Genomic DNA, 27,031 nt, shown 5'->3' on the forward strand with positions numbered 1-27,031 from the left:
TTTGACATTTTTAGATAATTATTTTTTTTTTTTAATGATTATTTATTCTTAGGTTATTTAATCGACGATTCTTGTTTGATCGATTAACGCCCTCGCTATTTATCATTAGGAATATCGTTCGACTAATTTCAAAGTGGAGATCATGGATATTCTCAACTATGAAAAATATTCTTCTCGATGGAATCACGTAAAAGACATTCGAGCAAATATTTGTGGTTCGACTCTCGAGCGGAGCGCAAACGTTCGTACGCTCGGCTCGAATCAATGTATTTTTGAAGAGATGTAGGCGCAACAGGTTGGGAATGACTCCCACCTGTTGCAACCGTGTGCCAGGCCCACGCAACCGAGTAGCCTCAGCCTGGAATTCGATTATAATTTCACTAAACTACGTTATTCCTGAGGATCACATAGCACGTTACTATAGTCGTATGATAGATGATCGTTTCGGATTTGTTGCCGAGCTATCGTGACATTTCCATTTTTCGTTTCGGTGATCTTTCGTATTCGAGTGGTATTCAAAGCAAAGGTGAGCGTTTGAATATGTGAAATTTCATTCTAACTTCGAACTGTTATCGATGCAATTTGAAAATTTATCAGCTGTGAAATTTATAAATTAAAAAATGTACAAGTTTGAAAGTTTGATGAATTGAGAATGAGAAAATTTGCAAATGATAAAGTTTATAAGTTTGAATGCTCCAAAATTGAAAGTTACGAGGATAAAAATTCAAAATGACAACAAACGTGTTCAATTTCCATGGAAGCGAAGATGATAAAAGTTCGCTCCTCGCCCTCGACCACGCCTTAATTTAATCATAGCGCGTGTTTTTGGAAAAAGAAAGAAGTAACGGGAAGGGGGAGGGGGGAAGAAAACAGAGAGGAGGAGGATCAACAATGCCGAGGGTGGTGAAAAAAGCAGCTAGCGGTTCCTTCTCGGTTAATGGGACGAGGATTAATTGCTTCTACACCAGGATGCGTATGTCTGGCCGTACGCAGATGCGGGTAGTGTAAATTGAAACAAGACACTATTTGAATCCGGCGCTGCACCATAACCGCGTCACATATACGATCGAACGTGCAAAAATAGAACAAACACTGTGAACGCGCTTCAAGCCCAGTGAAAGTATCCAATACAACGAAAAAATTCGTATAACGTGCGCGTGGAATAAAGAGCGATCTATAGATCGCAATCTAAAAATACATAATATAAACGAGATCGGTCAAATACTTTGCCACTACGAATTAGAAAACAATAAGAAACAGCCAATTTTTATATCCTTTTGCGTTCTTTTCCACCTTACAGAGTAGATATTCCTTTGCAATCTAATATTATATATATTTATAATATTAGATTAATAATAGAGAAGAGAAGGGCAATGCACGACGGGGAGGAACGACAAGAAGGAAGCACAGCAAGGAGGCAAAAGCCCAAATTTGCAATAGTTTTTTAGTCATTAGTTTTTAGTTTTTAGAATAATTAAGAAGAATAATTTAGAATTAATTAATTTAGAATAGTTAGAAATAATTTAGAATAATTAAGGAAGTGCAATATAATAGAGTGGATAAGAGGGGAGGTAGATATACAGGGTGGTTGGTAACTAGTGGTACAAGCGGAAAGGGGGTGATTCTAGGCGAAAAAAGAAGTCGAAAATATAGAATACAAATTTTTCGTTCGAGGCTTTGTTTTCGAGAAAATCGACTTTGAATTTTCGCTCGGTACGCGTACGGTACGTTATAACGGATCTCACGCGAAAAACGCGTCTGTGCTTCTACGCGAAAAAAGAAGCCGAAAATATAGAACAAAAATTTTTTTTTATTTTTCCATCGAGACAACGATCTACAGTGAGATCCGTTATAACGAGGCGCGATAAAGTGCACGCGTGCCGAGCGAAAATTCAAAGTCGATTTTCTCGAAAACAAAGCCTCGAACGAAAAATTTGTATTCTATATTTTCGACTTCTTTTTTCGCGTAGAATCACCCTCTTTCCACTTGTACCACCAGTTGCCAACCACCCTGTATAAGAAGCGAAATAGGTATAAGAGATGTAAAACCGAATAATAAAAAAAAAAATGTTAAATTACATACAGAGAGAGAGAGAGAGATTTTTCCATACATAAACTTGTTAATAAGCGATGTAAGAGTCTGTATGGACAAATTACAGATACGTATATACGCCACACATGCCCCGTCCTCACTGAATGCTTTCATTCCCCCTATCACTGTCATCATTAGTTCTATGGCGCCAATTTGAAATTTCAGGGAATACAATAAATAAATTTGAACGAAGAAAATAAATTCGTTATTCTATTATAAAATTATATATAACACGATCGTTTTGTTTATTTCATTATGGAAGAACTCATTGCAAAAAAGTACAATAATATAATTTATAGGTATAACACGAATTTGAGATTGTGAAGAGTACAACAAGCTACTTTTTGTATTAATAAAAAGAAAATTCTTTCGTTATAATTTATATCTTATAGAATTATACTTAACAATAATTTCGCTATTTCATTACGAAGGATTAGTTACATAACGCGAATTTCAAATTGCAAACAGAGAACATCAAATAAAGTTGAATATTTCTAAAAAGAAAAATTGCCCCATTCTCGTTTTTCCATCATATAGTCATATTTAACGACCGTTTTGTTTCTTAATTGCAGACAACTACGTTACAAAAAGACAACGTCCTTTTAGAAGTAATTTAAATTTCTTCTGATTAGAGGGACGCAGCACGCGTTAATTGTTCTTCGTGCGCTAAATTCGTCTTCCTCGACGATGCAACGCTCTCGCTACTCGCTTTGATCCGCGCACGTTGTCCTCCGTACTCGAGGTTTCTTCACAGATGGAGACCACTGAATCAAGATGGAGAAGGAGCGAAGATACAAAAGAAGAGCGCGCGCGCGCGCGAGAGAGAGAGAGAGAGAGAGAGAAAGAGAGGAAGGTGCTTCTATACACGCTATTCACAAGAACGTACAGGCTACGAATAACGAGAAGGCAAGATATGCGCGCGCGCACGCGGAGAAAGGAAAAATCAGCGAGCGCGGTAACAGACTGTAATTTTACAAAGAAATAATTATTCGCGGGTAGATCCGATTCTAGTGGTTTGCCTTCGTACATAAAGTATATATATATATATAAGTTTCTATATAACACAATGTTGACCGATCACGAATAAACTCGTATCTTCATGCACAAAATTAAATTGTTAGTTTTTTATAAAATAGCCTGTGGCGCGAATCAGTTTTTGTATGAAATAGCCGATCAACGATGTGTTAAAGCTTGTACGATTTTAATAATTGAAAAAGTAAAAAATTTGATACCAGTTATTTTCACTGGTTTGGTATTCATTTCGCTCATAAGAATTCTTATGTATATTAGTGGACAGTGAAACTGAGACAGTAAAACTGATCAAAAATCATAATTTTGAGCCACATACATACATACGTATACCGTGTATCATACACATATGTATATAAATACTAAATGTTAGACATAAGTGAGTTAAATTAAGGAAAAATTAGAGCTGTAATTCGTAACGTCCTAAAGTTTAACATACAGTGTATTTAATAAAATTAAAAACAGTCGGATTGTAAGCATTTTCAAATTTCTGTCTATCCTTTAGAAAGGTTAATGGCTGAGTAATCTAGTCGTGACCCAGAGAAGAGGCTAAAAATACATGAACTTAGAGGAGAGCAGGAGAAAGACGTAGGAAGTGAATTTAGAAAACCAACGTGAAGAGATCGCGCGTTTCGATACGTCCAAATTTAGGAGGTCCGAGCCTCTGCGTCCAGCTCCGGTTCGCTTTCCGGCGCAGAGTACCGCCTACACGATTTAAGCCTCGTTAACGCGATCCTATGTGCACAGCAGTGTACGTTAAATAAATTGTAACTGCTATACGTTATTTCAACGTCTATAATCTTATTGAAGACGATTAAGCGACTGAAAGTCGCGATATGTTCAACTATTCCACAAATACAATGTACGAAATAACGAAAGGGTTAATAGCAACAAACACGTGCAATTCACACGAAATCATTAGTTACCGCGTCGATAGCAACACGCTTGGCACGTGCAGTTTTCTATGCCACATTGTGTGCACTGTCGTGACGCTTCCGTCGAAACAACCCTATTAACGACATTGCCTCGCTACGAGTTAGTTGAACTGTCCCCGGAGACGCGATTCTGTCACACAATATAAGATGAAAATCAAGAATGGGAAAATTATTTTGTAGAGCGGCTTCATCTTCGAGAGAAATGCTTTTGAAAATCAAAATAAAATACAAATGAAGTTAAATTGCCTAGTAATTTATTATATTACTTAAGATCTTGTTGAAAATGTTGCTCATTTACACGGCCATCACATAACATCTGTATCTAAACTAAAATGATAAACTAACCTCAAAATGTTTATTACTGCCATTTATTATGTTCGTTGTGTTCATTCCTAAATCTTAAAAATAAATTAGTAAGGAGGTATTGATAAATAAGTCCTGACATTGTACTCTGTGTATACGAAAAAACATAAGAGAGGTTTATGTTAAAACCTCTAGCAAGTTAGAACATATACATTCGATAAGTTTTCATATATAAAACGAAACATCCAGTATCAACTTGTTATTATGGCTTTTCGTTGTATTTTGAATCATAAAATCTCATCGCCTCTCTGATATTACTACAATTTTCAACATACGGTATATACCAAACTAAAATATCCACTAGGAACTAACTAATTTCCTTGTATGTCACATCCTCTGGAAAATGACTACGCATATCTCAATTAATCGTCTATTCGAATAAGCATGCGTAAGTTGATGATAATGGTTTCGATGAAAATGAACTAAGAACTACAAACGTACTATAAAGAAGCAGCATCTTCGTCAGAAAAATGTTGGTAGATTCGATGGAAGGGAGAACAGAGAATATGTTGTACGCTGGCGTGGACGGACAGAACGACACAGACAATTATGCCGAATGGAACAGCACGCCTCAGTAAGCGGAACTAAACGAGAACGGTACATCCTACGATCTGTTGCAAAAAGTTCCGAGCCGTTCCACGCTATCCGTTCACAGCGGGATCATTCTTGAGGGAGATATGTATAAACCAAGAGCGGAACGTTTTCGAGGCGCAAAGAAAACAAAGAGGCTCGTGTAGTTCTTTTACAGACAATAATCTACAATCTAGAATCTAGACTGTAGATAATACGTTGTCTATACAAAAAAATCTTATCGCGTATTAGAGATTCTTTATATAAAGATTATTAGTTTCCAAAGTGCAAAAACAAAGTTCGCTTTACTTATTAAATTCGCATGCGTAGTGGGTTGGAAATAATCGCATCGCACGAAAATCGTAAATCTTTCCGGGAAACTTTGAAGAGACAGTATAAGACCACTTCTGTCGTTCGAGTAACAGTAAACCAATAATTTAGCTCGTGTTTATTGCATTAAATCAAATAAAGATAATACAAATGTAATTCTATAACCTATTTTCATTTCATGACAGAATAGATTTGGTTGAAACATTTGTTACTACATACAGATGAATAGACTGCGGACTTTTATGTATTTATGGAACATCTGATGGTGCAAAAATACACAGAATACACAAAATATGGATAAATATGTAAATATCGAAGATATAATACTCGTTATAATTTTTAGTGGATAGAATAAATCTCTAAATTTAGGTTCCATTTTTTAAATTATATTCATAAAAATATGAATTTGCATGAATATCCGCAATCTACAGATGAGAGAAAACATAGTAAGATCTTCGAAAATTCACCAGACAAACACAACAAAAACGTACCTTGTCGAGGCACTTGAGCTCCTCGATCGGGTAGACCGTTTTCTCGCAGCGGGCGCACGTCTTGCTCATCTTCTACTTCTTCCTTCGTTTCTTCGTCGTCTTTCTTCTCTTTCTCTCCTTCACAGCCGCAGTTCCGCGTACGTATGTATCTTGGCCTCTCTTGTCTTCACGAAACACTGCGCGAACGTAAAAACACGTGTAACACTAACGACACATCCGCGCGGTCTTTCGTATCGGGACGATCGCAGAAAATCAGAGACAGAGCACGTACACGATTTGAGATTGTTTACGAATTTTCTCGACGACAACCGCCACGATTAAGAAAATGCACACCAGCAGAAAACCTCGAACTACACGGGTGCCACAGAGCCGCACCAAACTACACTGCCCTCTTGTTCTCGTCTAGCTACAAAAACTTCTTGACTGACAGTAATGGTGGTGTACCACGCTAATCAAAACGATAACGAAATATTTATATATATCAAATCTTTCCAAAATCTTTTCTGCAAGAAATTATTTATTTGGAAGACTTTAATTACGAACAAATGAGATACTGATTTTATTATTCTTCGAAATGTTGGTTATAAATATCATTTCAAGCGTAGCTATCTCGAATGCAATGTGTTGGTAAGGTAGAGCAAGTCGAAAATATCTTGATAATTTAGGTTTAGAATTACTTTCTCAGATTAAATTTTTTTACTTTGAAGTATCTTTTTTGTGTGATGTTTTAATAGATAATATGCAATAATTGGATATTTAATGATGCTATAATCGATACGTCTAATTCAATTGGGAAAGTTTTAAACTAGTAAGTGGTTTAATATACTGCGCTAGTCAATGTAACAACGTGTGCTATTTACGTCTATCAGTAATTTAATTTTCGTATGGCTAGAATTGAATGTAAGTAATCAAGGAATACGTATGATAATTTTAACACGATTATCTGCGTTTGCACTATAAATATGAGTAATTTTAAAACGTGACGTATATAAATATCAGCGTGACAAAGTCGGTATAGTAGAAAACTAATACGTTTGTAAAAAACACTAATCTGAAACAATTCGCTTCTACTTTATGTCACATCCTATTTATTATTATATATACTATGATATATTTACATATAACATTAATCTGTAATCTTTTAATTCATTATTCTTGATTTGTTACCGACACTTCGTTACTGTTCCGTCTTGTAGCGCACTCTATGCTACCATATCACAACACGTTTCAAAGTTTAAGATAAAGAAAATCCAATACTACATTTCAAACATGTCTAATTACGTATAAAAGATTATAAAATCATTTATTAGAATACACACCTAATAGTAATAAATTAGTTACATCATTAGATTTCTAGAATTACAGTTGTTGCTGACCTTTAAGAAACTGATAAACGAAACTGAAATCTTTCTTTGTAAATCCTTGAGCGATAATTGCCCTATAAATTTGATGAGCCAAGGATCCAAAAGGAATACTTGCTTCTACCTTAGCCGCGGCAGCCTGCACCAATCCTAAATCCTTGGCCATTAAAGTCACTCCAAAACCACCCTAAAATTAAATCCATTAAATACACCAATAAAGCAAATCTTAACAAAATAAAAGAAATGCAACGTAATTAAATACCTCGTAATTTTTAGAGCTTGGAACATTGTCGAGGATACCTGGAACAGGATTATACAACTCGGAAGACCAACATCTGCCGGAGCTAGAGTTCACAATATTAGCTAACACCTTGGGATCTAAACCTAACCTAAAATATAATAACCAAATGAAATAGTTATATTTATAGTGTAGTATGAAATACAAACTGCGCGAGTTACTTTTGTCCGAGATTAAATGCTTCAGCTGTACCGATCATGCTAATAGCCAAAAGCATGTTATTACACAATTTTGCTGCTTGGCCCATACCCACGTTTCCACAATGAATAATCCTAGATCCCATGGATTTTAAAAGAGGCTTGGCAAGTTCGAAATTTTCCTTAGAACCTCCAACCATGAATGTTAACGTTCCATCCTTAGCTGCGTTTATACCTAATTGGAGTTAAACGAAATGACATTAACACGTGCTCAAACATATCTTCGCATCGTCCATGAGTATATTCGATCATCTATAACCACATCTAACTTTTTACTATTGTACCTCGCTGGTCACATTATTCAATCATGTTTTAAGTCACATGTATACATAAAGGATTTTTCTAGATAAATTTCGCTCAGAGTATAAATAATACAAGTTGCCTAGATTTCCAATTTTTATGTACGGTAGTAGATTTTATTTTTGAAACAAGAAATTGTTTATAGTTCAAGTAAACAGATTACGTCTATTAAACAGTTATAACATCCGATTGAATGTGTTTTATTAATATGTAATCTTGGGCAGAAACTTGACAGAAATATAGTATAGAACGCGAATTTCAAGTCGTTTAAATAGATAGAAAGAGAAAAAGCAAAAAGGACGCAAGCAAGAAAGAAAGATATGGGATATACTCTATAATGGTAGATCTGGAGCATCTATGTGCAACAATAGGTACTATTTTCTCTGCATCTAACTGTAGAGTGTAAACACGCTGTGGATAAAACCAGCTTAAGAATTATTAATACTTTATTATTTTTTTCCAGGTGAACGGAGTCGCTTGCGACTCATGGTTCCTTGGAGACTTTTGTTCCTTACGATGAACGAAGAACGTTGCAATAAAAAAATTTTGATCTTAAAAATCATACCCAAATTCAATTTTTCACGAACTTTTCTTTCAAATTTTCATCGATTCAGAAGTGTAGATTTACTCCACGCTGATTTATATAGGTTATTCACTTTTCATATACTCTGTCTTGTTTCCTCGTGCACTTTAAAACTTTTATTAATGCATATGAATTTCACGATCTATTTAGAATTACCTCCAGATACTGGACTGTCTATAAAATTAACGCTCATTTTTTCAGCCTCCTTCGCCAAGATTTGAGATACAAACGGATCTATTGTGCTGCTGTCGATCAGCAGTGTGTCTCTTTTTGCTGAACTGAAAGTACGAAAAGAGAAAAAAGAGACTCGGGTATTTCTTTTTTAAAGATAATACGCTTGATAAATTGAGAGGAGGATACTTATTTACCTCAATAAACCATTTTTAATGTTATAAACGTCCAGAACATCTTGATTAGATGGCAACATCGAAACGACTACTTCGACGTCTTTTACCACTTCAGTAGGATCCGAAGCTCTGTCAGCACCTACCTCTGTCAAATTCGACACAGCTGATTCGTTCACATCAAAGACAACTAGTTTGTGACCCTGTAACATGATATAAATCAATACATTCGATTTTAAATGAATCTTTAGATAAACATTATTTGATTGCAAGTATGCATATATGGAAAATTTCAGCTTTTTCAAGTGGATTTTTCTTTTGTAAATGAACATAATACAGAAAAAATGTAGGAAATATCTATAGTAAAGTTTCGTAATTGTTATATAATTACTTGTTACATAATTTAATAGGTGAAGCCATCTTCCATTTATGCCTTATTTTTTCGTTTCGCTTATTTTTCACAAAATTACGAATTTGCATAAATATAATAATGAATAATTTACGTTTCGTAGAATATTTCTCGCCATGTGACCACCCATGTTGCCCAAACCGATGAAACCGACTCGAGAAAAACATCGTTTCCCTGCATCACATGTAAGAAAATAAAAATATAAGGTAAAAATTGATTTCTTATTGTCATCGAATATTTTTACTATAAGATAAACAACCTGCACTAACACAGATAACAAACTTCTGCAATGAAGTAAAAATACTCATTGTAAAAATGCTTATATCACAGTGCGTTAAGAGAATTGATAGTTATCATTGAATTCTGTCATTATACACTATTATCATGCACGATAGTCATATAAACAACTAACTATATCACGAAACATCACATGTATTCGAAAAGTATAACACTGCACAGTAACAAGGTATAATATTTTCGTGGGTAAAGTTCAGTTTTCGAGTATTCGGCACAAAATTCAACGAGAAACTAACCAAACAGCTTATGAATGATGTTTACCATAAACGTGTTATCGACATGAGTTCAGTCTAACCTTATCGTATAGATAAATATTTTTTTGTTAGCTGTGTTGTACTAGAAAAAATATATATAGCTACTATATTATTATAATATGCCTTTTAAAGACACTGTATGTATTGCGTAACGAAAATAATATAACTACGAAAATGGAAATTACTTTCTCGTAGGTTGGTTTAATGTTGCGTCAAGTTCATGCCTTGTCGTTTGTCATTTAAAAAGTAATTGTATGCTGTTTTATATACGTATTTATTTATTTCATACGAGTGAAAGAAATGAAAATATACCTTCTTTGTTGTTAGACAATCATCTTTTTCCTGGTAGTGCATTCGAATATCTACTTGATAACGAACAAAATTTATTTAATTGTGAAGATGAAAACTTTAAAACGATTCGTTATGAAAGAACTCTGCAGTATGGTTTTTTATTTTAGGAGATAAGCATAAAGTCGGTGCCAAAGGCAGGTGATTAAATTTGCATAATGTTGTTCGGAATCCAATGTACTCAAAACATGGGCATGAAAGGAATTAGAAACAAGCACGTATTTCACGTATTACGTTATATTCCGCCGCATTACCATCTATTTTATCGAAATTTTTCTACAATAAATCCAGAAGTGCATGCATCAGCCTCAAAAGTAAATCAAACCTTGATGCAGGGAATAACAATACAGTGATAATTCGGACAAATATATAGATCGTCTTATTCAGATTTTTCTATCGATACTTGACATGCGACATAAGTTTTTGATGCTATCTGATTTTTTTTAAAGAACTACAACGATTTTCTTCTGTTTTTGCCGTAATTAATTTCATTAGTGTTTTATTGCTACTTGCGATCTAAATCGTTCCAGCTTTGTTGATGTTTGCACGTGTGTGTGTATGTGTGTGTGTGTATTTGTGCCGACTAAGAACTAAGTGGTTCGAAGGATCACCCTCGTTCGAAAAAAACACTGTATGTGGTTGACCATTTAATAGAAATATTTACAGAATACTAGGAGCTGTCCTGTGATCGTGCCTCACGTTGTGTGTAATTATTCTGTATAAACTATCTTGCGCGAGTGTTCTATCAGTTCGATGTACAGATGATTCTAACATAAGAAATTTCAACCGTTCGAGTCGTTCGGACTGCCTTGAATATTTTATAGATTCTAACGACGAATAGGAGGAAAAAATGGCTTTGCTCCTTCCTTCCACAGCCAATTTCAGGAGGATGGGAGTAGGGTGCAAGCGATATTGTATTTGATAGATGGCGTTTTGACAGCTTAGGGAATTTACATGGTTTCGTTCGCTCATGGTCACTGAGTATCGTTACGGTAACTTATACGTTTATAGCAAATGCACCGCAGGTACTTGGAGATCCAATAACCAAAGGTTGGGAGCTTAGTACACTAAAAAAGAAATATTAATAGTAACCTTGTCGATTTCTACCTGCAAGTCATGCTTGTTGTAACAATCAGTATGTTATCTTATCATTTCCGATAGAATAAACAATAAGTAATAACAATAAATTACAAAAAAAAATCAATATCATTTCCTGTATCTTTACCAGTGCCAGTACTATCATTCTTGCATATCTAATTGAAGAAAAACTTTGCTTATCTCGATTTTAATACTAATGGCCTTACAGTAATTCGCTTCTGAACCTTCATATACAAAATTTATTGTCATTTAATACAATTAAAAAAATTTGCTATTTTGTAAATGAAATGTAGAATACGATAAAAAGCATTTCATTGAAAAACATCTGCAAGAAAAAGGAGGTAATATCTTGTACGATCTATGTATAATATATTGCTTAACACCGTACTTTTTATTGCTTTTTACAGAGTAAAAAGTCATGGACATTCTTAATAGCTTCACGATAACATGTTTAATGATACAGATATATGTAGCTATCGATCAATATTTAATCCTTTCAGAATTAAATTTTTCCTAGACCCTGGAAAAAATTTTTGGTCAGTTGGGAGCTCATAGTAAAATCTTGTCAAATTTTTTGACTTTTATGGATAATAATATATTCTACTATCGGGTTGGCAACTAAGTAATTATGGATTTTGTCATTAGGTGGCAGTGACAAAATCCGCAATCACTTAGCTGCTAACCCAATAGTTAGAAGTAAGTCACATCATAGTAAAAATAAACTTGCTATTGTATGACGATTTATCATTCTTGCTACGAATCTTCAACTATTAATATATTAATAATATACGAAGAAGACAAAATTTTATTATTAATTTAAATTTCAGTTTTATCGAAAACAAATACATTTATCTCGTGTAATCTAATACATTTAATCTAATATGTTTAATTAGTTGACGGTTAATTAGTTGTTCGAATACAATTAAACAACGTATAACAATTCAGAATTTGCTTTCACCTTTAAAAACATCATTCTATTTTATATATATTTCATGAACAATGCGCAAGATATGAAAAACAAAGAAATGCCGCGACAGAGATAACAAAGAATATTCCTCATACCTGATATTTAATGTTATTTTGTTAGATTATCTTCTCACACACGAGACATCGATGAATACTTAAAACATCGTCAATTAGACATCAACGAAGCCATAAGCTTTGAAACTCGTTTATAATTATGTGTTTTGTGTCCACCATGAGTTGTAATTCTGTTTACACACTTTTTTATCGTCGTTTTTATCTGCCGTCAAACCACACCCTTAATTTACGTTTGTGTACAATAGACCACTCAAATTGCACGTATCGTCGTGTTCAGAAGCTTGTGTATATATTACGTCATTCTCTACGTCGAATCGTACTCCCGGCAACCTAAGAGGAGGTTACACTCAGGTTGGCCCTACGTGGACACAGAGAACTTGGCAAAAAAAGGAGACGACGCTGCACTACACGGAAAACACACGATTTGGAGATTAAACAAAGGGTTTCCTTGGCTCGCGAAAAGATTTGTGCTTCCTCAAGAAACGCCATGATTAACTCTTAACGCTCCGACTTTTAATTGTGAATATCGACCGGCAACTCCAACTTATTCTCATCATACTTCGATTTGCAAGTTTTTAAATATCAAATTTTAAAGGGTAGAGCGCCGCACATCGGTGGTGCTAGAGAGGCACATTTGTAGAGTTAAGGTTAAGTTGCGCGCAAAATAAATTAAATGGCGGGAATGCCTCCGTATAAATAATCGTACGAGTTCATTATGAAGGTGTATTCGTTGATTTACACATTTGTAGCGTATATTTTTATAGTGATGGCTGATAGAAGAAATATCTTCTTATCGAAGGGAAAGTCGTGGATTGCAGATGAGTATTTTACGAAACTTATCAAGTTGTCGTTTACTTCTTCTGGATGCTGCAACGTTTTCTTAAGTGGTTAGTAAAAATAAATTATGGGTTTTATTTATGTTTCTTTACTTAAATTACTTATAAATTACGAATATAATTTAAAATTATGGAATTTTATTTAGATACGACTGAAGATTCGGAAACATTGTTCAGTCAATTCAGAAGCATCTATCCATCCAATTACCTCTTGAAATCGAACACGCACGACTGCCACGAATTCTTTTTGTTGGGATCAAGTGAAGAAGGAATCATGGAGTCTATAAAAAAGTAAAATAAGAGAATCATGTTGAGTGTATAAAATCTGTTCCGTTTTTAATAAAAATGTAACTGTTTCATTATAGAATACCGTTGCTACAGTGGAATACAGAGATTCTGATTATAGTGAATAACGATATTTCCAATGATTCTCGTCTATTGAATAATTCTGTGTACGGAATTGCAAACATAAATATTGTCTCTATGTCGGGAATGTGGATACTATCGAAAGACTACATAAAACCGCGAGTCTTTACTAAAGTTGACAGGTAATACATAGTGATAAATAATACAAATTACGGTAGAACTCCATTTACTGAAAAGAAATGTTAATTAATTCCTATTATGTAAATGAACCACAATAGCTAATAGAACGAATGAATAGATGTATAAAATAAGATGTATTTATACAACAGCAATTGCAAAAACAAACAGTTTTACATAAATGAAGTTCTACCGTAAGAAGAAATTGTAAATATCATTTCAATGTGTGGCATTATCATCTTCTTTGTTAAAATGCAAAGATACAAGGAAATCCAGATAAACGACAAGGTAAACTTTCGTGGTAGAGAATTACAAGTCTGCAGCGATTATATTCCCCCTATGACGTACTTAAACCATACAATTCAAAAAACGATTAATGGTGTACAAGCAGAAGTATACACAATGGATAGTGGTATATAAATAAATGAATCACATAATTTAATGCAACCTTTGCCATAAGAGCTGTAAGATATATTTTTAAAATACAGATTTGGATTGGGACGGTATCGAAATGCGGTTGTTTCTAATAATGGCGGAAAAATTAAATTTCACGTGGACTTTGAGAAAACCAGAGGGAAACTACACGTAAATATAATGAATATAATCATTCTTGTTTTCATTAGTTCTTTGAATTATTTGTTATTGTTCATTAAAATGAAAAATTGTATTAATTTAGCTTTAATTTGCTTTTAACTTCATCTTAATTTGTTAGATATGGCAAACGAATCAACGACACATATTGGACGAGCGGTATAATGCAAATGATACGTGATCAAAAGGTACACTAATTTATTTATTATAGAAAATTAGTTAAAAATCTTTTTATATTTATCCCGTGTTTCTGCAGGTAGATTTAGCGTTCGCCAGTATTTGGTTAATATTGGATCAAGAAACATTCGTACAGTTATCCGAACCTTGGTACCAACTACATATACATTTTTTGGTACCTCGTCCTCATCGAACCACAGGCTTTTTGGCGCTCAAAAGACCATTCTCAGAAGAAGTTTGGCTCTTACTCTTATCTGTATTGCTTCTACACAGCTTCTATACATATGTTCGGACTTGGATTGATCCCAAATTTCCAAAACGTAAGAAACCATAAAAAATACTTTTTGCCATATATTTCATCGTCATATTATCATCTTATAGATTCCAAAATACTATAATTCTTCAATCATGTTTTTTCATTACATATATGTATATATAAATATATATAATATATATTTATATTTATACAAACCATTATTGATAATACTATCCCTTTGCGGACGGGACAGTTCGAAGTCAACCGTACCGTAGGGCCAAACTGCTGCCGCGATAGTCAGTAAAATTGCCAGCGCACATTTCTGCATAGACGCGATTCTCCACAGGATAAATAAAATGACATGCATGTGAGTCTTTTATATATACGCATATATGAGATATATGAATTTCTCGACCATAGCGAAGCGTTTACGTGGGGCACATATATGAATCTTCTGACTCTATCAGTTGTTTTCGTCAAACGCATATATGAGTTCCTCAGCCAAATTGATGGTTTATGCAGAACGCATATATGCGGCGGTAATCCACAAAGGGCTATATCATTTATACAAACCATTATTGATAATACCATATAATCCGTTTTTGATAATCTACATCATTGAATAAAGAAATAATAAACATACTCAGGAGTCAAGAAAGAGTGAGTTTCTAAAATAATCTTTTCAGGATATCGTAATTTTCTAATTATCCTAACCGATCTGATCGGCTGTTTACTAAGCATGTCGGTACCGAAGAGTGTCGGAACCACGATGAACAAACTACAGATTCTTTTCTGGCAGATTACGGGCTGGTTAATAATTACAGCTTATTGCAGTAGCCTTGCAGCTAGACTTGCGAGTTCAGGCTACGAGGACAGGTAACACAGAATCGAAGTGTCTAATTATCAGACTACTACTATAGTTTCGCTTTAACTGGTCTCTGCTTTTACTAATCGCATCTGTTTTTGTTGAAGTAGAAATAATTGCTCTACACATCAGTATATGATTTTGATAATATTATTTAATATGCAAAGTAAGTACGTAATTATGGAAGTACATTATATATACTACAACCAGAAGTGTTAGGATTCACACTCTATATATACACACAAACACACACAACATATAAGGTTGCAGAGTGTTCGGCAACAGGTGTAAACAAATTTAATGGATTATTCTTGAATCCAAGATAAGATAAAAATCAAGAATAAAAAAATTTGTTTTTTAATTATTGGCAATTAAAAATTAGTCGAAATATCCCTGTACGCGAACAAACCTCCTTACACGAACGAAAGTAGGGCAGCGTAAGCAGCGGGGTGCGCAAAAATCCTCAAATCGAACGATACATAGACAGCAACTTACCTTACGTAAGTCGTAGAGAAGAAAATTATGACATTTCAAGCCATAAATCATTCTGCACGACGTTTTGTAAGAAAGAACGTAGATTATACATTACGCGTGCCTACTCATTAAACTGCATAACAGCATATCAAAAACCGCCTGATGGAATTTTTATATATATCTCTATATATCTCATGTATATCTAAACATCTCTAATAACAGCACATATAAACAATGTTTATACAATTTTCATACACGTACCGCGACCATGTATGTATACACTAGGTTATATTTATTGCAAACTTTACTAAATTTCATAAGAAACAAATGAGGATGTCCACTGTGCAGATAAATTTAAATAAAAAATCATAATAAATATTTTTAGGATCGATACCATCGAACAATTTGTTCAAGCAAATTTGCAATGGGGAAAAACGGGTCAACCACCTCCGTTCGCCGATTTCTTCGACCTCACGGTACGTCATTTCAATCAAAATGATAATTTTCCAAAATTCACATTAAAAAAGAAAATACATTTGATTTAACTAGAATCCACATGCAGCGCAACTGCCAAATAGATATCGTCAAGTACAAAATAGTACACAGTTAAGACAATTCATTATGCAAGGTAATTACGCTATTCCAGGAATAATTATAGACACCTTTTTTTTTCCAACCGACTATATATCAAACGAAGACTTAAAGGTATCTATGCATAACTATATTCCACATATGTTTCATACATGTGTTGAAAAAGAATATTCAAGTTAAAAATAATATAGTTTATAATAGAATTACAGATTGATGAGAGAACCTGTGGGACACTTTTATGCTGTTTTTGCCGTTCAACCATGGCTTTTGAAACCCATAAACAGGGTAAATTACGATTCTCAGTATCAAAACTCTACATAAATGAATATGGCAGGAGAAAAACATGATGAGTGCAATTTCTTTAATTTTTTTGTTTTAACATCTCTCCACAAATTAAATAGGAAAATTTTAATGTAACATAATTGGAAATGGAAATAATTTGATAGGTACAAAGGTGGACAAAATTTCTTTCAAAATTATTGGTAATAATTGAAGTCAACGAATTTTAATGCAAGCGATATTGTAACATTTTTAATACTGTAATTGTTTTTTCGACCAATCGCGGGGAGACGAGCTCGCGAGGAGGGACATCAACGGGAGTCGTAAATTCCCATTACGATTATAGCAATCGACACCGCGAATTGACCGATCCCCTGATTTCCGTTAAGATAATAGGGGTGGTTGAGTTAGTATAACACTGTGATTCACAGAATTATAAGGTTTTATTTCCAACACTTAAGTTACACTGTTGAGTAGATATAATTCCTTGATGACAACTTGTCGCCCGAAGGTAAGATAGATATGCACGCTAGAGCAAGGTTCTTAGACTTGAATTTCGTACGTTAGTGGACGTAGCACTAGAGGATACTTAGTAAAGGACGTGAGTGTTCGTGCTCAGGCGTTAGATTTGGACTTAGTTGGTGAGTTTTCTAGCGGTGTAGAAGAAGTAGTTGACCCTTCCAACGGTGTAGAAAAAGTTTGACTTGATTCTCCTGAGGTCGTAGGAGCAGTAAATTACAGTGACGATGCTGTGTCGTAGGAAAACTCGTGATTGGTGTGTCTAGCGCACGAGACCATCGGATTTGTTCGTGACGATTTTGGCTAAGAGAATGAGGGAAATAGGCTTCGTTGTTAATTGGTTAAACGGAAAGTTGTTATTAGGAAGCATCGTACACGGGAAAACTCAACTTTCCTTTGTCAAGCCGTAGTTTTACCTTTAGAAGGTGATTTAGAAAAGATATTTATTCTGTCTGCAGGACCTTAGCAAGCAAATTAATAGGATTTATGACGGGGGCTTAAAGTTATTGAGGGTACGCCGTAAGAAGGAGCGGACGTCTGCTGTCCGTCGGGCCCACGGTGTATGACCTGGCCCAGGTAGAGAGTCGCCAGGCGTAACAGTAATATTATGACGAAGAATATTTTGAAGATCGTGAAGAAAATGGAAAACATATGTTTAGCTTCAAAATCGAATATACCTCTCACCCAAAAGTCTTACGTAAGGCATGATATTCATATGAAAAAGGAAGCATACATATATAAGATATCAAAATTATAGAAATTAGGATTACTAGTGGTTTCTATCCTATATGATAAATTTATTGATAGATGGATTTATTTACGGTGGTTTAAACAGGAAACGATGGTTATTTAATATGAGCTTAATGCAGTAATGTGATATAACTAAGTTAATTCACAACTGACAATTAACAATTAATAACTCATAACAATTCGCCAACTAATGATTAACCAAGCCGCAATTCACTCGCAACTCTCTCTCTCTCTCGACTCAACTGACGACTCGCAACAAATGAACTCCTCGCAACTAGGCTCTCAATTAACAACTGACTACTAATCGATTTTCTTCCTCAAGCTTCTCTTTGTCATCCTCTCGTATTTCCACCACGCACGTGTTGCGTAATCGTCCGCGATCATGGTCACATACGTCTTCTTCCGGGTATTATTTGACTGAAGGACCGAGGACATTGATGGGCCGCTCGGCTCATTGAAATTTCCTGTCCCTTTTGGCATTTAGGCTTTCCCGCAACACTGTTCATAGTTTACCCGATATTTTTTAGGTAATCCACGATACTACACATATATGTACGTATACAGTACTGACGTATTGATAATTTTATTTAAGACATATGTGTAATCTGAAATTCATGATCTACAGTAAATATCCAAGTTTTTGTAAAAGTAAGGAATATCCTAAAATATTTATGAGGAGGATTGTATAAAAACAATTTTGATAATACGGAATTGATTGACGGTATAGTGAATTGTAAAACTATTTTCTATTCTATTCTATTTTATTATTTATAATTTTATATTATTATTTATAAGTTTAGTTTATTTACAGATATTATATGAAATAAAAAAATTACGTAAAATATACCAATATTATATATGCTAATATTATTCTACATAATTTGTTTATCTCATGTAGTATCTATAAATTTTAACGACTTTTTTACTCTGTATCTCATAAATATGTATCTATAATAACTCCCATTTTTTCTTGTGTATACAGATCATTCTCTGGTTAAAGGAAACCGGTATCGTTATTTGGCATTTGCGCGATGTTATTCGCAGACGGGATAACTATAATCTACGCGAGGTTCTCGTGGAGCACGATAAGTACGACGGACACGTGCAAGTTCTCGGATTGATGCCGCTCGGCGCTGGATTCTCCTTGTTACTCGTTGGCATGTCGATTGCAACGTTTGTATTTTACTTGGAGTTGAGACGCACTGCTAAAACTACCTCTGTTAGCAATCGTCTTCGCGATATCGATAAAAAACACGATGCATAAAAATTCAATTTCACAGATGACACAATCGTAAACATACAATAATATTATATAATTGCTAGATCATTGTACAAATAAAGCAATCTCGTCATCACGTTGTTGTTGACTATTCTAATCTTCACAAGAATGTGCAATATCTCAGCATTAACAATTTGAGGACGAGATTTTGTTGTCATTTCTCGACGAAATATGTATTATTGCAATTTGTACGTTTAAGAATTTAGAAAGAACAAAGACCCTTAAAAGTTTAGAAAGTAAATTGTAATCTAGACTCCGAAATATTGCACAACAATAACCGCTGAATGTCATTCATGGGACACTGAACATCGTGTATACATATGTGGTATGCAAGCACAACCAACGTAGAAATATAGTGTGATCGTGTAGTAGCATAGTCGTGATTTGAATACATCTGCTTACTATTGATTCCAATAGAATAAAATAGATAATACACAGCTCAATAAAATAATATAAAATAAAAAATGTTTTGCGTCTATTATTTCCTTATAAAACGAAAGAAACTTTTGAAATTACATCAGCACGATAGTAAAAACGAATCTGAGTATGTATAAAGAAATTACAAGATATTAATATATAAGTTAGAAGATTTAGTGAGATCATTATTGGAATTTGTTTTGTTCTAAGGAATAAAAATGCGAGAACTTTTGTTAGTAATTTATGATGCTCATCCTCGCGATCTAAAGATTAATTTAGAAAACGCGAAATTTCCTTTAATATTTATAATAGCATACTTTATACTATTATAAAGCCGATCGTCAACGCTCGAGGGTCGGCCAGCGTAGTTCCATGACTTACCTAATAAACAGTACTAAGAGTCCTTCACATTTCAAGCGCATGTAAGTGCAATAAATGACGCTTTGTGAGCGAATATCCTGATTGGTCATTTTCTTGCGTTGGGTGAAAACCAATCAGCGTCCGTATTTCGGAATCTCCGCTTCAGACTATATTAGAGCTCGACATGGCATCTGCAGTTTCGTTTGTGTCGTTCAACCGTGAACATCAACTAGGAAGTTATTACATATTCGAGAGAGAGAAAAAGTCTCTTTATTAGAAACAATTGGTATAATCTTGTTCGTGATTTCGAGTCAATAATATCTTCTCCACCAGAGTAAGTTATAAATAATTAATTCTCTTAACCTTTCGAGAGAAGAGTTTCATATAGTCTGATTTTTACGGTAGCATGCCCACTGGAAGTGGAGCATTTGAAAAGATAGCAGCCCCACCTGCTTATCCTGATTCATCAACATCTCAAAATATTCGTGGAGACAAAATTGTTCCATTAGTCGCAACGATCAGTTGACCGCCTTCCCAACCATACCCGACTCATCAACGTCTCCAATTATTTGTACCATTACGTGGAGTGAAGTGAACGTTCGTCAGTGAACAGTCACACGGGGGTTTTTCAATTGTAAGCAGCATCGATATGTGTTCGCGGACAAGTATGATATCGTTAATCATTCGTAATGTTCCATCGTATATCGCGTCGCATCTGTTTCGTAACGTATGATCATACACATTCGTAAGCATTCGTAAATGTCATTTTAACCGAGAAGGCTACATTTTCAGACTGGTTTCAAGTTTCAAATTTTATCAATGTAATTATGACAGTCATTCCAGTCATTCCAGTCATTCCAGTGTTGACACCGCTAGCTTCAAAAAACGTATACGAATACTTTCGCAATTGTGTTCAAAATATTAGATGATCGTGATAAATTTTGGTGATACAGATGCAATATAGGTGATATAGGCATTATTAGACATAAATCAGCAACGTTTTGATTTTTGAGAGTTATCAATCACAAGTTACTCAGAAACTACATTTATCGATAAATCAACAATGCGATTACGAAATCAGTTCCGTCGATGGAAGTATTAGTTCAACATCGCGCTGCATTTCAGTAGTATTATATCCATAAAACTAAGCAGTACGCTAACTGACAATGACCGGTTTATAAAGTACGGGATAAGAATTGTTATATAGATTTAACGACACGGACGATGAAGTACAATAAAGCTGCGCGCGCAATACGGCGTAGAACAAGAGAAAAGTAATCTTCATTGCCTGATAATTTATGTAACGAGATACGAGATTTTTGTACAGTGTCCCAGTTTTTTCAGGAAAATGATATTAGCATATTGTACGAATGAAAATAAGAAAAAAATGTTGCATAAATGTAGACACAAAAGTGCTTTAGTAAAAAGATTAGAACGAAAGTAACTGGTCAATTTTCGTTTAATGTGGGTCTACGTCGATTGTATTTTTCTAATCTGTTTAATCAAGTTATGTTTATAAATTGAGGTTGTGATAATATGACTGGTATTAACACTAACAATATTGACAGTTATTAAGTTGTATGATCTCGTATTAACATGCTACGAGAGTTTCCCAATAGAAAATATGCCAATATTTATTTTATTTGCGGTTTCACACATGTAAATGCTTTACATGCTGTACGGGAATATCGGCGAAGACTTCTCAATAGGAAAGTAACATACAGTTTAGGAGAGTTCATGGCCGATTATGTGAAAGCGGACCGTTTCATTGTGTAAAATAAAAGCAACAATATGTACATGGACGTGATGAAAATCGAAATCCAAGGATTTTGAAAGTTTGTGATGATAATACGCTGCAGAGAAAGCGTTCACCGAGCTTTCTATAAACTAAGAATACTCACAGCTACTATTTGGTGAACGCTGCCTAGTAATTACATTGCGTAACAGGAACTTTCGTTCATTGATTATGGAAAGAGCCAAAATCGCACTTGTGTGTACTCCTTGAAGATAATAATTTGTAACTAAACATTCAAGAAGGTATTTTTAAAAAGCGCAATAACCATTAAATCCACACTCTGTTCGAAAAAGAGCATATTAACGCTAATTCAAATTTAATATGTTGGAAGGAATGTGTAACAATAAAATATTTACTTGGGCCTTACTTCCTACAACAGCGATTAACTGCACATACTTTCTTGAATCTTTTGCAAGATGAATTTGATCCAGAATTGGCAGGAAACATGCCACTACTTTTCATTTTAAATTTATGCATACAATTACATAGTTGTGCAACACATTATGTTGTGGAAATGTGGTTAAACGAGAATAATTTTTACAAATAAATAAATCAAAGAGGACCAGTTACTTGACCTCCAAAATCCCCAGATATCACACTTGTTTTTTGCTTATACGAAACAGTGAAAGGTTTACCAGATAAAACTTAATTCACGTGAAGAGTTAACGCAAAGAATTTTATAGAAATTATAGAAAACCAAGAAAATATTCGCAATGTAGCAGATTCAATTTTTTATAGACGTCGATTTTGTATTAATAAGAATGGGCGATACTATGAAATGGAGCTAATGAAAATAAATATTATCTGTTGTTATTTCGTATCTTGTAATTTTTTAACTAAGCTCTTCAACTTAGGTTTATATAACATCTTTTTCTTATCTTCACTCGTAGTAAAATATGTTGATATCGTCTTGTTGAAATAATCTGGGACACTTTGTATATTGTAGATTTAAATAAAATAGAACCTGTAACGAAGCGTTAAAATACAGTGAAAACAGTGCCGTGTTGAACGCTGTAATTTTCTATGCGAAATCTTTAATTCTGACATTATTTCAAAGAGAACGTTTTATTTAGCGAAGAACAATGAGGACTAAGACACACATCAACGACGGTAAATATTTATTTAAATACTTGTGCATTTGTTTTTTCTTCTTTTTTTTTTTTTTTTAATTGTATAAGTAATACATTCCTTTCATATCAACACAATGAAAGTGGATTAACCTTATTGACATTAATGTGGATCAACCTTATTGTTGAGATGACAAATTTTTATCTGCTACTTTAGAAACTCATAATTACTAAATGTTCGTACTTGTTGTTAGCTCAACCGAAAACAGTGGATGAGCATTTTCAACTGATCTTGCACGATAGGGAAATTATTGATCATGACTTCGTAAAAGTGACACCGGATGATCTACCTGAGTGGTTCGATGAAAAGTTATTCAAAATGTGAGTAGAAAATTAAAATAAATAATAAAATTTCCCTCGAAGTGTAAGTGATTGTGACAAGCAAAGAAAACACATAAGTAATTAATGAAAATTATAATTTTAGAGGCCAGGAATATTATAACGGAAATTTACTAGGATTTGGAGCTGCACTTGCGTCAGGCCTGACAGTGATATTAGCCGTTCCAGATATACTCGAGGTAATTTACATACTAACGCGTTTTAATTTAAATGGAAAATCAATTAGTTTTTTCTACATCAACAGCACAAGAAAGTGTCAATTAGAGTAAATTATTCAGATTTTAATCACAACCTATAATTAAATACCTAACCTCTCTATAATTCCATTTTTTGGAGATTCTGCGTTGTCAAATCTAAAAATATTCTTAGAAATCAAATATTCTTTCAAAATCCGCATATTCGATCAAGGTAACCGACGAAAACATCATAAAACCAAAATAGAAATGATAATTACTGTGTTGCTCAAGTAAGGAATATATTTTTATTTTCAAGGTCCTTCTTTTCACCAGGCAAAATGCCACGATCAACTCGTCTTACAAGCGATTCTCCCAAACGCTGTTACTCATGTATGCGCTCTTTCACTCGGACATGCTCGACCCAAATTCGAAGTGAGTTTCAAAACATTCCATTAAATATCGCATAACAATATTCGATGGAATCTGTGATATTAAATCTGCTTGAAACACTCCTATTGAAGATGGTTCAGTGCGTTGAACGTAATTCGACAAAAACACGCGAAGGTCAGTAAAAAGCGTGTTAAGCAGAATCTCCATGGGATATACCAGAAGGACATGGCGATCACGCAATTCGGTTTCTTAGGGTACGTCTTTGTGTGTCCCGAGAAAATTGGACTGGCGTACGCTACTGAGGAGCAGAAGATAGGTTTTAATCATTTTTGGCAAGTGACGGGTCACCTATTGGGTGTAAGCGACAGGTAATAGATTTATAAAATATACAAAGCAAAACTGGAATTTCCATGATAAGAAATGGCTCCAATTGTTGCGATCTTTTTAGGATAAATATTTGTAGAAGAACGGTGGAGGAAACGATAGAACTATGTAAAAGAATCCAAAATGAAATATTGGTAAAACATTTAGAAAATCCGCGTCCAGAATTTTTACGGATGATGACAAATATAACGCATGGATTGTGGTATGTCGATTTGTCAGTAAACGAGGACGCTTTCCTTGCTCTCGCATACAATCTAACGGGAATAAAATGTTAGCACATTTAAGTATATTTTATTTACTTTTATTAGAAAGGCGATACTGAGCTAATTTTCTTTTTTAGATATAAAGCCCATTGGCTGGTACTCTTATTTGAACCAAAAGACTCGTGAATTGATATTACAATCATGTAGTAAGTAATTGCTTTTTGCTAGAAAAAGGAATTAAAACGTATGTAGAAATTATAAGATAATAACAGCATAAAATACATCAGATTCAATAGATTTTGCTTATAAATCGATCTTGAAATTTAAATATTAAGTTGCGTAATATGTCCTGTCGCGATTCTTTAAATTCTTAAATACATGTACTTACTCAGTAGTTCGTGCGGAACCTAAACATCGCATTTGCCCATCATACCAAGTTTTTTTAAATGCAATGTAATCGATTTGTGTGAAATGTGTGATATATTGGTAATCTCTCTTGTTGAACGTCTTAGATTTTGTCCAATTAAACTTGCTATTTTATTCATACTAATTGTTATCGGTCTGCCACTTCGTTTTCGATCTTCCAAGTTGTAGCCTCTATTATTATATTTTCTAATTCGTCTTTAAGTAATACGTTTGTTATCGCCATTATTATCACCATAAATATCACAAATTCTTTTCTTTAGTTGTTCCGCAATCTCTTTCCTAAAAATAAAAAGCCATCAAATGCTGAAAATGAATACATTTCAAAGATGCACTTTTCTATATCAAAACTAAAGAAGAACTAATCGATACTGCAGATAAAATACTTGCAAAGCACACTTAACTCAATATCTTTATGCATCCCAACTGTTATAAGCAACAACTCCAGATAACTATTACACAGGACTATTACATGGCTTATAATTATCTAAAATAAAAGATTTCGTACATTCCTATTCGATACTTTTTTAATAAAATTGTTTTACAGATATACCGTTCATTGGCTGGGTGATACGACAAATATTCAATTTAATACTCGCAGTGTCTTACTGGATACTAGAATATCATCCACTGATACCAATGTTAGCATTTGGGAGAAATAATGCACAACTTTGTCTGTATTCAAAAAATTAATATTATTATAATTATTGTAACATAGGAGATGTTCAGCAACAGGTGTAAAAAAATTTAATCAGTTATTTATGAAACTAAAATAAGATGAAAATCGAAACTGACCAAATTGCATTTTTGACTTTGTTCTTTAATTATTGACGATTAAAAATTAGTCGAGATATCCCTGTGTGTGAGCAAACCTCCTTACATAATGAAAGTAGATTAGCCTAAGCAGCGGGTTGCACAGGAAACCTCAAATCGAACGATACATGAGTAGCGTTCTCACATATCTCACATAAGAAGAAAATTATAATATTTGAAGACGTAATATGCACGATGCTTTGTAAGAAAAATCGTAGATTTAACATTATACCTACTTACTTATTAAAATCCATAACGGCACATCGAAAACCGCCTCATGGAATTTTTGAGTAGGGAGCATTAATGTTTCCTCTAATCCTTTGGCTCCATAAATAATTAATAAATAATAGCACATGTACATAATGGTTATACGAATTTCTGTGCGATTTTTCTGTGGATACCCACTGTCAGTACGATCGCGGAGTGTGTGTAAAATTTATATAAGGATCATTCTTTACATTATATATACTATATATTAATATATAATATTATTGATATTAAATAATAAAATGGAAACATGTTTTAAATGGTGGTATATTTGATAAATTCAATAATTATAAAAATATATAATCCATGTTGATCTACCAGATTAAAATTGCCTATTTATTGAAATTTCGAACGAAGTACGATTTAAATGTCTATAATTATTTTACTTCTGAAACGAGTTCGTTCAGAAATGAGTAATATTGTATATACAAACATATATATTTACATAAAATACATGTATTTATCTGCGGTAGCAACTTTATTCTATGTATGTATACTGTATCGATAATGTCGCATGTGACAGGAAAATGATAAGAAATCATCTAACTGTCGAAATAATGTAACACGAAAAAGAATTACATGCACATCTATCCTATGCGTTGTCTATACCTAGCCTTATCGATGTACATATCTATTGCTTAATCATCAAGTGCTTCGCAGAATTGTATTATCTATAGTCGATACCACTAGATTTGCGACCGACAATGAAACGAGTTATGATAATAATACTGATCACCAGAGTTCGTTGTGTGTCACATAACGTTAACTAAATATTTAAATGGTAATAAATGATTGATTAGAAATTCATTAACACAATCATAATTCATTAAGCCAGAA

At 33.8% G+C, this 27,031-nt stretch overlaps 4 protein-coding genes across 20 annotated transcripts in view; 2 read left to right on the top strand and 2 right to left on the bottom strand.

Moving 5' to 3' along the window:
* The window catches only part of LOC126869822 (LIM and SH3 domain protein Lasp), a 42,856-nt gene extending 36,627 nt beyond the window's left edge, over positions 1-6,229 (bottom strand). Inside the window, exon 1 of one of the 2 annotated variants that reach the window (XM_050626890.1) lies at positions 5,811-6,229. In XM_050626890.1, the coding sequence (XP_050482847.1) occupies positions 5,811-5,879 (69 nt within the window). In that variant the 5' untranslated portion in view covers positions 5,880-6,229. The remainder of the gene's footprint in view (positions 1-5,810) is intronic. The other variant, XM_050626889.1, reaches the window with a different exon arrangement.
* An 858-nt stretch (positions 6,230-7,087) lies between these two features.
* On the bottom strand, positions 7,088-12,396 carry LOC126869824 (3-hydroxyisobutyrate dehydrogenase, mitochondrial). Of its 2 annotated transcripts, none has more exons than XM_050626893.1 (7): positions 12,362-12,396; positions 9,397-9,476; positions 8,918-9,096; positions 8,706-8,827; positions 7,631-7,841; positions 7,434-7,560; positions 7,088-7,358 (listed from the first exon to the last, which is right to left on the bottom strand). In XM_050626893.1, exons 2-7 carry the CDS (start codon positions 9,430-9,432, stop codon positions 7,170-7,172), a joined length of 864 nt encoding a protein of 287 aa, XP_050482850.1. In that variant the 5' UTR covers positions 9,433-9,476; positions 12,362-12,396; the 3' UTR covers positions 7,088-7,169. The 2 variants fall into 2 exon arrangements, with proteins under 2 accessions (XP_050482850.1, XP_050482849.1); XM_050626892.1 differs by lacking the exon at positions 12,362-12,396 and adding an exon at positions 9,562-10,101.
* Positions 12,397-13,055: 659 nt separating this feature from the next.
* LOC126869794 (uncharacterized) lies at positions 13,056-20,616 on the top strand. Of its 6 annotated transcripts, XR_007691002.1 has the most exons (13): positions 13,056-13,227; positions 13,323-13,467; positions 13,542-13,724; positions 13,980-14,131; positions 14,208-14,304; positions 14,432-14,498; positions 14,567-14,807; positions 15,430-15,619; positions 16,468-16,558; positions 16,632-16,787; positions 16,875-16,958; positions 17,930-18,168; positions 19,204-19,347. XR_007691002.1 is itself a non-coding variant. In XM_050626788.1 (12 exons), the coding sequence occupies exons 1-12, from the start codon at positions 13,056-13,058 to the stop codon at positions 19,483-19,485; spliced, it is 1,860 nt and encodes a 619-aa protein (XP_050482745.1). In that variant the 3' UTR covers positions 19,486-20,616. The 6 variants fall into 6 exon arrangements, 5 of the variants coding, with proteins under 5 accessions (XP_050482745.1, XP_050482747.1, XP_050482749.1 ...); XM_050626788.1 differs by lacking the exon at positions 17,930-18,168 and having other exon boundaries at positions 19,204-20,616; XM_050626790.1 differs by lacking the exon at positions 17,930-18,168 and having other exon boundaries at positions 16,865-16,958; positions 19,204-19,413.
* On the top strand, positions 20,463-25,967 carry LOC126869819 (uncharacterized). 10 transcript variants are annotated; one of them, XM_050626878.1, is made up of 10 exons: positions 20,463-20,611; positions 20,683-21,098; positions 23,019-23,182; positions 23,394-23,520; positions 23,624-23,717; positions 24,031-24,146; positions 24,236-24,472; positions 24,553-24,758; positions 24,829-24,897; positions 25,662-25,967. In XM_050626878.1, the coding sequence occupies exons 3-10, from the start codon at positions 23,155-23,157 to the stop codon at positions 25,805-25,807; spliced, it is 1,023 nt and encodes a 340-aa protein (XP_050482835.1). In that variant the 5' UTR covers positions 20,463-20,611; positions 20,683-21,098; positions 23,019-23,154; the 3' UTR covers positions 25,808-25,967. The 10 variants fall into 10 exon arrangements, with proteins under 10 accessions (XP_050482835.1, XP_050482836.1, XP_050482838.1 ...); XM_050626879.1 differs by having other exon boundaries at positions 20,683-21,022; XM_050626881.1 differs by having other exon boundaries at positions 20,683-21,004.
* The last annotated feature ends 1,064 nt before the right edge of the window (positions 25,968-27,031 follow it).

This window comes from Bombus huntii, chromosome 9 (genome assembly GCF_024542735.1).
Source record: "Bombus huntii isolate Logan2020A chromosome 9, iyBomHunt1.1, whole genome shotgun sequence".
NCBI classification, from domain to species: domain Eukaryota; kingdom Metazoa; phylum Arthropoda; class Insecta; order Hymenoptera; family Apidae; genus Bombus; species Bombus huntii.

Bases quoted from the DNA above. Each gene is read 5' to 3' on its own strand.
- LOC126869824 (XM_050626892.1), bottom strand. From the start codon at position 9,610: ATGAGTATTTTTACTTCATTGCAGAAGTTTGTTATCTGTGTTAGTGCA. The intron at 7,842-8,705 runs GTAATTCTAAAT...AACTCCAATTAG, and splicing joins AGACAGTCCAGTATCTGGAG to GTATAAACGCAGCTAAGGAT. The intron at 7,359-7,433 runs GTATTTAATTAC...ATTTAATTTTAG, and splicing joins CAAGCTCTAAAAATTACGAG to GGTGGTTTTGGAGTGACTTT.
- LOC126869794 (XM_050626788.1), top strand. From the start codon at position 13,056: ATGAAGGTGTATTCGTTGATTTACACATTTGTAGCGTATATTTTTATA. The intron at 13,725-13,979 runs GTAATACATAGT...TAAAATGCAAAG, and splicing joins GTCTTTACTAAAGTTGACAG to ATACAAGGAAATCCAGATAA. The intron at 16,559-16,631 runs GTACGTCATTTC...TGATTTAACTAG, and splicing joins CCGATTTCTTCGACCTCACG to AATCCACATGCAGCGCAACT.
- LOC126869819 (XM_050626878.1), top strand. From the start codon at position 23,155: ATGAGGACTAAGACACACATCAACGACG. The intron at 23,521-23,623 runs GTGAGTAGAAAA...TTATAATTTTAG, and splicing joins GATGAAAAGTTATTCAAAAT to AGGCCAGGAATATTATAACG. The intron at 23,718-24,030 runs GTAATTTACATA...TTTATTTTCAAG, and splicing joins CCGTTCCAGATATACTCGAG to GTCCTTCTTTTCACCAGGCA.